General features: G+C 41.8%; 1 protein-coding gene across 1 annotated transcript in view; it reads left to right on the plus strand.

The window, feature by feature from the left end:
- The window catches only part of CCR7 (C-C motif chemokine receptor 7), a 28343-nt gene extending 18255 nt beyond the window's left edge, over positions 1 to 10088 (plus strand). Inside the window, exons 2-3 of the mRNA XM_019506720.1 lie at positions 1428 to 1477; positions 5037 to 10088. Coding sequence (XP_019362265.1) covers positions 1428 to 1477; positions 5037 to 6107 — 1121 coding nt within the window. The 3' untranslated portion in view covers positions 6108 to 10088. The remainder of the gene's footprint in view (positions 1 to 1427; positions 1478 to 5036) is intronic.
- The last annotated feature ends 509 nt before the right edge of the window (positions 10089 to 10597 follow it).

The following is a 10597-nucleotide window of genomic DNA, read 5'->3' on the forward strand; positions in this document are numbered from 1 at the left end:
TGATGATCTGCTCAGGTCCCTTCTGACCCTACGAACTATGAAACTATGAAGTTTCATGTTCAGAAAGTTACTTACTTTCCTTGTGTCTCAACTTTATTAGTAGTAAATGAGGAACTGTCTCATAGAGGCGTTGTTCGGTTAATGACACAAACAGCTGTAAAAATAAGCACTGCAACCTAGGTGCTGAATAACAAGTTCAGCCTGACCTGAAAATATCCCCAAGACAGACAGACACATGATCGAGACCCAGTCTACAAGAGGTCAAGTAGATTGTAAGATGGACAATATTATCTCCAATTGGAGCAAAAGGAAGCAAGTGGAGTCCATGTCTTGCCAGATCACTTTCTGACTTGAGCATTTTACTGTTTCACTTGCAACTGAGGCTGAAGCGCAAGGATGGAAAATGCTTTCACTGGCCTCTGTGTTTCTACGAACCGCAGAAGGAAGAGCTGCCTGAGATTGCTCTGCATCTGAAGCCAGCTTTACATTTACTTTTTTTTCTAGCTGTCAGCATGCATTATCTCAGAGCCAAGGGCAGCTGGAGCCAATTCTGACATTTAGAAAATTATAATATATTTCAGCTGGTTTCGATCAGTATACCCTGTAGGGAAGTCCAACTCCCTGTCCCGTAGTTCTGCCACTGTGCTGTCACGGAATAGCTGGGCCAGATTTATTGCAATCACAGCTGTACATTTCTCTTCACTTTGAGTAAGTTTCAGCCCAACAACCTAGAGCGGTGTACATGCTATGTGAGGCTTGTCACTGTAACATTGCACCTTGCAACACCAATAGGGTCTTTGCAAAAACCTTAAATAAAAATAAGCCAAACCCATCATTTAGCCATACAGGAATCAATTAGATCTTTAGCTTTAGTGTTTACAATTGGGAACGGAGAACCCCCGAGCACCACCAAGAGTAACTAGAAATAACGGTCACAAGCTGGCAGAGGGTAGATTCAGGCTAGATATCAGGAGGTGCTACTTCATGGTCAGGGCAGCTAGGATCTGGAACCAACTTCCAAGAGAAGTGGTGCTGGCTCCTACCCTGAAGGTCTTTAAGAGGAGGCTAGACAAACACCTTGCTGGGGTCGTTTGACCCCAGTACTCTTTCCTGCCAAGGCAGGGGGTCAGACTTGATGATCTGCACAGGTCCCTTCTGACCCTACTAACTATGAAACCCAACTATCTGGCTTCAGTTCCCTGTTCTTCTACTAACTCACTATATGACTGAGCTAGTCACTTAATTTCTCTACTGTGCCTTAGTCAATCCATCTGCGCATAGCTTAATAAAGTCCATAAAATGTTGGTGGGAGCACTGGATGAACAGCTATCATGGGTCTAAGATGTTATGATAAAACTTGTGTACAGTTTTCAAAGTGGACATAACCTGGAAATCTCTCCTAATTGCTGTGTCTCTTCTTTCTCTAGGTAAACAGATGACGGTGACAGTTGTTTTCAGTCTTCCCTTTATTTTCCAGGTAAGAAAATAAGACCAACAAAAAAACCTTCAAAAAACAAAAAAAACCCCCAAAAAACAGTTGCTGGAAGCAGAGGGCTTTAGGCAAGTATGACAGACAAAAGCAGCAGCAAAAAGCTGGCCAGGGCGGAAAGGGATTCTAGCAGAAATCACTTGCATGTTAAAATCCTGAAGGGTGTTGATAAGTCTGCACAGAGGACAGGGTATACAGAGCATGCCAATTAAGAGGCCAGAAACAGGAACACTTGGGGAAAAGATTTAAAGAACCAAACTGTGAATGAAAAGTGACCGTTGGGGCTGGAATTTCAAGAAGGGTTTCTATAGTTGAAGCCAAGGTCTTATTTCAGTATCTAAATTCATGGCTGGGTTTTCAGAAGAGCCCAGAGTACTGAGGGCTAAGTGAGTTTGGAAATCTGGCTCCTGGATTTTGGAAAAGTCCTAACACCCTGATCCTCCAACCTTTGTTCACCTGAAGACATAGGAGGGGACACACTACAGAGGGAAGAAAAAGTGTTCTTTTGCAGCCATGAGATAAAAGTTCATCTGCTCCTCATACTTACACACAAACAGAGTAAAACTTAGCACAGGAAAAAAGCAAATATGGAAAGACCAGGGGGCCCTGTTCTGATCTGCTCCAGAAGCATGTGCCTTGAGTAATCTGCCCTGTGACTGCTTCTCACCTTCCGGCTGTTCAGGAAATGGATCTACGCCTCCTCCCACAGCAGTATCAGTCTCAGCTTCTGCAAGGGGCTCAGAAAAGTGAGAAGGGTTCTGTGATATGTTCCCTTACCCTTTCAACCTCTGGTGTCAGTGACTTCTGCATAGGCAGGATGTGGGTAAAAGTTAAATTTGCTTGAGATGGAAGTGAGCATGTGAAGAAAATAAGCAACCAGATGCTGCTCCAGGAGAGCCTTTTATCTCTGCGCAGAGAAGGACAGGGGAGACTAACAGGATACAGAAAAACAGGACACAGACACTACAGCTTGCTTGTCCCTTTAGGCCCACTAAAGTATGGTAAATTGACATAGAAGATTCATCCGTGCTGAAACCACGGAGCAGGGGCTGTGTTCAGATGCTATTTTTCTTTTCTAAATCAGCATGACAATATCTCCCTGCATTGGTTGCTGGATTTTATAACAGTTTCATAGGCATCATATATTATTGTATTGTAGGAAGTCCTAGACAGGAAGGCCACAGCAAGGTCTTCTCACAGGGACCCATGTGTACCCCCCACCAAAATTAAGCAGCAAAAATTTTGCAAATTAAAGGCACACCCTTAACAGGTAACAGGAAGGAAGCAGGAGAGTCAGAAAATATCCATGGACAAGAACAACTTGCTTGCCTACTCATAATTTTGTCACTGGCCTCCTGCTATTTGGTGTTCCTCTTAAAGCCCCAGATCCAGGAGACAAGCAATATAAGAATTTAAGCTTCTTAAGGACAGTGTAGTCCCCATGGTTGCCTAGAAAAATTCCGAAGGACCCTTAAATCTCAAAAGAAAAATGGAAGTCAGATAAGAGTCAGCTCAAATTTATTACTATTTTTAGCAATTATTGATTTTTTTAGCCAATCTTTTGACTGCTCAGAGGCCTGACTCATAGCTGAGCACTTGTGATTGGCAATACTGTTTTTAGTATACTCCATATTAAGAGGCCATGGAAAAAGCATTGATCAGGGTCACTGCACCTCCTGAACACATTAGAAGAAGCGTCTACTTAAAAGCAGCATTTGCTGCCATTAAGAACCAAATCAGCATTTCTGTAACACATTCTGAAGATAGACATGGTAATCTGTGGTGGTCTGAAATAATCAGGCAGAAGGTAGGGCAGGGTGGCCTCTTGGAGACAGCTGTTTCAGACTTTTTGTAGACACTAGATTACTTCAGATGACGTTTGAAGAGAAACCAGAGTTGTTCATATTCCTAACTATATAGGTTTACAGCGGGAATTTTAATATTCAGGCCAGGTGTAAAAATAGCAAATCTAATTTGAAGGACACATGCATAGATTAAACAAAAGCGAAACAAAAGTGCATAGCAGTGCTTTCATGCAGCTCACCCCCTGGCTTAAAAGAATAGAGTGCAATCCTGCCAAAATAGCCTTTTAGACAGGAACTCAAAATAGCATGTCCAGCAGCATTCCCTCTAAGCTGCGTGGTGTGCATAGACGTGCAGGCGCGCTCATGCTGCACTGCCAGGTGTGCCTGTGCGGCCATGCACACCACGCAGCTTAAAAAGAAATGCTGATATGCCCTGTGCTTTTTCAAGGCCAGCTTTACCCAGGCTGTCCACACTAATATCGTTCTGCAGGTCTTATTACAAATTCAGTCTTTGCCAACAGAACTGCTGCTCATGAAGACAGAAAAAGCAGCAATCTTGCCATGATTAACTGACAAGTTTCAAGATCAAAAGAAGTGAGGATGAGATGCAAATATACAACTGACTCAGGCTTTCAAACGTTGGGCTGGGAACATCATGTGGACCTCCTCACTCTTGTGACAGTTGCATCTGTCTTTTCTGTGTCACAGAAGTGACAATGTGTCAGCCTTTGAACCTCTGACATGAAGGACTAGTTCAGAATTGGCCTTCTGAGAATGGCTCAGGTCAATCCTTAATTTTAACCGATAAGGTTCTCTGTGGGGAAGTTCCTGAAAAACTCACATGACATTAGGAGTAGTGGTAGTTCAGTTTTTTAGCCAAATTCACTTAGTTATTGCATTCTGTATATAGGGTCTAGTGCTTACAAAAACTCATTTTATAGTTTGCTAGATGATTCAGAGAATAGCTCCTCCATTCTTCCTCACCATCAGCTTCACTGCAATAGCAAGTAAAGCAAGTCATCACTGTAGTTTAGTGGCTTCATCACTAAGACACCCAGAAGATGTCTAAAAGGCACTACGTAATGATCTGAAGTACAACAGTACTTAGAGACCTAAACTGAGGTCCCAGCCTCATAGATATAAGCCAGCACTATTAATAAAGATGTTTCTTTCCCTCCCCCTCTTGTTTCTGGGGTGTTATATTTTGTGTGTTATCCCCATTGTTCAAGTGGGCTTCCCACTATGCCCAGTTAGGTCAAGTTGGACATACACAGAGGAAAAGAGAAAAAAACATATGCGACTAATACTAGTTGGACAATGCTTATGTTCCCACCAATGAAAGGAAAAGTCATCTTTAAAAAGTTATACAAAAAAAATATTTTTCTCTCTCTTGCTTTTGGCAACAAACGTTTTAAGACATATTTCTGAATTTCAATTCTTCTATGGAAAAGCAAAACACTAAACATTTCCTGTGGAATTTCCATTTTCATGGGGATGGGAGGGGGGAGACAAGAGTTTTGTCAGAGCTTTGAGCAACTCTATGACTTTTGCAAGAGGAAGGATTTGGAGGTTGTCTGGGATTTCTCTGCCCTTGCAAGCTTACTGATTTTACATACTATGTTCCAAGGGGAGGGAACTCCTGTAGGGAGCTCTGCATGGATGCAGCATTGGTGGGAGTGGGTGGGGAACCTGCCTCAATACAGGATCAGGGGCTGAGCATGCTTGTTTCCTTCCTGTTCTAGTTCTGCACAGGCAACAATGTCACTGATGACTATGACTTCAACACCACAGTTGACTACAAAAATTATGAGATTATGTGCGAGAAGGCTGAGGTCCGGAGTTTCCGTGCTGCCTTCCTCCCAGTCATGTACACCATCATCTGCTTCACAGGGCTGCTGGGGAATGGGCTGGTAATGCTGACCTATGTCTATTTCAAGAGGCTCAAGACCATGACAGATGTCTACTTACTGAACCTGGCCTTGGCAGACATCCTCTTCCTCTTGACCCTCCCCTTCTGGGCCACAAGTGCTGCCAAACACTGGATTTTTGGGGAGTTTGCCTGCAAAACAGTCTACTGTATCTGCAGGATGAGCTTCTTTAGTGGGATGCTCTTGCTGCTGTCCATCAGCATTGATAGGTACTTTGCCATTGTCCAGGCTGCCTCTGCCCACCGCCTCCGCCCCCAAATGATCTTAGTCAGCAAAATCACCTGCATCCTTATCTGGATCCTGGCCTTTATCCTTTCCATCCCAGAGCTAGTCCACAGTGGCGTGCAATACTCAGAGAACTCCCTTCCTCGCTGCTCCATTGTTGCTTCTGATTTGCAACAGTTTGACACCGGCATCAAAGTGTCCCAGATGGTCTTTGGCTTCCTGATGCCTCTGGTGGTCATGTCTTTCTGTTACTTCGTCATCATCAAGACTTTACTCCAGGCCCGGAACTTTGAGAAGAATAAAGCCATCAAGGTCATCATTGCTGTGGTGATAGTGTTTGTTGCCTTCCAGCTGCCCTACAATGGTGTTATGCTGGCCAAAACCATCTCATCCTTCAACCACACAGACAGCATGTGCGAGAAGAGCAAGCAGCTCGATGTGGCAGATGATGTAACCTACACCTTGGCTTGCTTCCGCTGTTGCCTCAACCCTTTCCTCTATGCTTTCATCGGTGTCAAGTTCCGCAATGACCTTTTCAGGCTTCTCAAGGAGCTGGGCTGCCTAAGCCAAGAGAGACTCTGGCAGCTGTCAACCTGCAGGGAAAACAAGAGGTTCTCCATTGCCATGGAGACAGAAACAACCACCACTTTCTCACCATGAGGTGCATTCTGCTCCCACTTGGACTGGGCTAAACCTGATGTTTTGCTACCTAAAGGAGCCATCATGAACTACTGACTGAGCAGAGCCAGCCTCTGGCTTGCCCAGATAACTGTACAAACTTCCCCACATTTCTGGATATCAGCACCGGTGAAAGATGAGCAGAGACTTTTATAACAGACAATTAAGCTGGAGAGCAATAAGACTTGACTACAATGTCTTATTGCAATAAGACTCCATTTTCCTTCTACTCTACTCTACTCTACCATTTTCTCAGTACAAACACTTGAAAAATACATAATCCTGAAAAAAACCATCACTAACACTTGACCAAATGAAGTTCTTGTGTTAGAGCTGAGCTCCCAGGAATACTCCCTTGCTTCAAATGCTACATTGAATTGGGCTGACTTTTGCCAAACAATGGCACCACAAGCTCCATCAAGATATGTTTTGAGCACAATTACATGATAAGCTATATCTAGCATGCAACTCTCAACTCTGCTTCCCCCCCCTTTCACATTCTCATCAAAGTATTATGTATAATTTACACACACACACACAGATTTTTAAAAAATATACAAAGTATGGTTACAACTCATTCAGCTGAAAAAAAGCTAAAGTAAGGTCATTGGGAAAACAACTTCCAAACCACTCCTGCTTGTGGCAAGATATTGGGATCCCACTTAGGAGGGCCCATATAATCTGTAGGGCTTGAGCATTTTAGAGACAGTCACCTCTCTTTAGAAGTGATTTAGAGAGGTCTTAATTTGGGGTAGTTTAATTCCAAATAAGAGCATCCCCACAAGGTTTAATGTGTTTTAACCAATGCAGATTCAAATGTTCTGACTATCCCTGGGCAGGCAAACTGCTGGTGTTCTAAACTGCAAACTGTGAATACCTGGGGCTGGGTCCTCTAAGGTGCAAAACACTTTGGCATCAATCCAACAAGACACTTAGTAGACTTGACTTTTAAGCACCCCAGTAGTCCCAATGCTGCTCCACCCACTGCAATGAAAGTGGCCCCTGGTTCTTCACATGCTTGACATTAAAGCACATGTTTAAGTGCATTGCTGGATGGGGGCCAGAATGCTCAGCACATTGTGGGAAAGAACCCAGGATGCATGTATCCTGATTTTAGGTCTGAAGTTTGCTCTGGCCTTGGTCTGAGAGCTCAGGTTTGCCAATCTTTGGAGTGTACTTAACTATAGCTTCTTGGGCTTTTCATAACAAGGTACAGGTATGCTTCTGAAGAAAATCTATGAATTGTCACTGTAGCTTGCTGCCTTTGGTTCAAATGATGAATGCACGGGTGAGAGTTCTGCCTTCCCCGTCTTATCCCCACCTCTCTCTAAAAAATGCTATAAAGAGGTGCCTTTTCATGAATCCAGGATAAAACCAAGCATTTTAGTTTTAAGCTACTGAAAATGTATTTTATATTCCTAATGTCTGAGCTAATCTTGTCACTGCAATTTGATTTAACTGTGAAAGAGCATAACATGCTGAAGATCACTGCCAGGGCCACACACTTGAAAAAAAACAAAACAAAAACATGGCAGCTGAACAACAGATTATTGTCATGTAAAATAAGACACTGAAAAGAAGCCCAGAATGTAATACCAGTCGGTTCATTTACTGAAAGAATGAAGGACTCCTACTTATGGATGAATGTCCTGGGAATTTGCTATCATGGGACAGCTGACTGTCAGTTGGATAGGAGTTGCTGTAATTCATTTTGCATCTGTTCTGACTAGAGTACTGTCATCACTAAACCATACAGCTCTCCCTTGAGCCAGGCAGCAAGGGCAAAAGGTCCCAGTACTGCATCTCTATTGGTAATGTTCACCTTATTACAGCAAGTGACACAGAAGGATGGTGCTCCTAACCCCAAACTCTAGACACATTAGAAGCAAATTCTACCCTCCATGGAAAGAATCCCAACAGTCTAGCTGGCTATTCTTGTACCAATGCTGCCAGCTACATAATTGGCCACATACCCAAACCCACACGCACACAAAGCAAACACCACCACTTTCTTGAAAGCATGTGATCTGAGGTCAAGGAATACCAAATGATGCATCTAGTCTGTCTTTGAAAAGAAAATGTGTTCTGCTCTCTATCATTTGTGTATTTAGAATGATAATCCCATCAGACCATTTATAGTGTGTCCTTTCTTGAAGCCCAGGTCACTGCATAACAAGTGCTGCTTCCTAATTAGTCTTAGAAGATGAGGATGGTAAAATGACACACTAGAATATTCATTCCCTTTAGGTTTGATGCTACACTCATTATTCAGACAAGATACCCCTGGACTCCCAATAAGAATTCTGCCAAAGCATATCATGCAGGATCCTTTTATTTTGCTGCATGAAGACAAAATACTTAAATAGTGTATACTTTTATAGTGTAGCTGTGCGAAATTACTATATGTAGAAAAAGAGTGCACATTAATGTACATTGAAGTTATATTGCTGTAAATTAAGCTTTTCATGCTAAGCATTTATTTTCATTAGGAGACCTATTTTGTCAAAAAAGTATTTTTAATTTTATCCAGTTTTATCATAAATCCCCCTTTCCCCTCTTTCACAATACACTTCTCAATTTTAGAGCGTCACTGCCTAACTTAATTATTAATAGGAATATCTGGAGCATGCTGGGTAAAGTTACACACCAATTACAGAAATACTCACTAATTGAAAACTAAGACACTTGGGCCATGCTATTTTGAAATTTGGGGTCTTAAGTTAGGATGAAGTACTATTTAGGCATTGAGAGAGGAGAAATCCAGACACTTATCCAAGAGTGTTGAGCACTTGACTTCTCTCAGATTGTGAACAACTCCAAGGTGCCTGGTTCTTTTGAAAAGCATCTAAAAAGGACAAGAATAGAGCACTTAAACTGGTGGTTTTCACTCAGGAACCTAATTTGAGGTCTCCCTGAAACTTGGCATATGCAGATGGCTTGGCCAGTCATGAAAAACAACCAATTAAAATACCTTGTTTTTCCCCCCACTGGCATTTTCTCCAAGAGAGAGAGCTTGTACTGTTCCTAATGGTTAAATATGAATTATTCTAGACCTATGAAGAGCTCCCTGTTGGTTCTTTTGCTCAACCTAGCTTCAAACCAACAGCAACCTGTAGGAAAATAATGTCTAATGGCCTTAATTGACATCTTATCTTTCCTTCATCTATTGGTGAAAATACCTTTAACAAGTCACTGATATATTTAAAATAGTGGAGTTTTATCCTTATGCTAACTCAGAATCCATTTATGTCAATGCTGCTCTAATATGGGTGTGCCTGATGGTATCTTGTTTTCTGCTTTTGTGTACAAGGATTTGTATTGGTAAAACACGTTTATGTCTAATTAAAAAAAAAAAAAATCAGTAATGAAACGTTTTTTTAATCACTTGATGGAAAATATTTACATGAAGAGACAATGACCGCAAAGCTACTGTTAGAATTCACCTGGATTCAAAAATAAAATGAAGGAAACAGAAAAATATACCATAAAAAAAAAAAAAAAAAATCAGACCAGTTGTGTAATTTGTTCAGTCTCCATCTCAGACAGAGTCCAGTACCAGATAACCTGCACCTAGGGGAAAAAAACTTTTCCAAACCTCCATGATTGATTCATGCCCTGAAGCACAAGGGTCAATATCCTCTACAAAACTGCCTTTTGTAACTTGCAGTTTTCATCCTGCAATACTTTAACCCTTCACTATAATAGCATTGGGGTGCAAACATCACAACAGATACATAAAAAATGAAAGTATGCCACTGTAAAATGAAGTGGCCAAGCACTACTAACACAACACACCAAAAGCAAATGAGACAAAAGATTCTATCCAGCAACATTTATTGTTTTACTACTGAAAATAGAAACATTTTAAAAGATTAACCACATCTTATAAAATATTCAGTTACTTATAGCTCAGTACAAAGATCCCACCAACAGTTGAAAAAAGCACAAACAAACCACAACAAATGGTTATGAACAAAGCCAAGCCAGCTTAAATATTTTAAAATAACAGAAAAGAAACATTTTTGCTTCGAACAGTGATAAAATTTAAACTGTGAATTAAGACACTTCCTTTGTCGGAGAAGTCACAACATCAGTAACAGAACAACACTCAAGATTTTGCCACATGCTGTACACTCGCAAAAACCAGACTGGATTCTGATCCCAAGTGTTCAGAGAACACATTATCAGAGCATCCCTAGAACCTGCCAGCATAGCTACAAGCAGGCAAATGCATCATTTTTCAAGATGCCCTGTGGCACACACATCTAGATCTGGCCCATCTGTATGTGCCCTGTCAGCCTAACACAAAGCAAGTTCTTCCCAAACACCACAGAGACAAATGCAGCTTCCAGGACCTCCTCTGAAATATGAACTATGCCAGAAAGTAGGGCTGTGTGAAGCTTCGGGTGCTGATTCGATTTGGAAGAGATTCAGCCCGATTCAGCAGCTGAATCTCCAAATCTGAATCGAAT

The sequence above is a fragment of the Gavialis gangeticus genome, unplaced genomic scaffold (assembly GCF_001723915.1).
Source record: "Gavialis gangeticus isolate Ggan-Ray unplaced genomic scaffold, GavGan_comp1, whole genome shotgun sequence".
NCBI classification, from domain to species: Eukaryota; Metazoa; Chordata; order Crocodylia; family Gavialidae; genus Gavialis; species Gavialis gangeticus.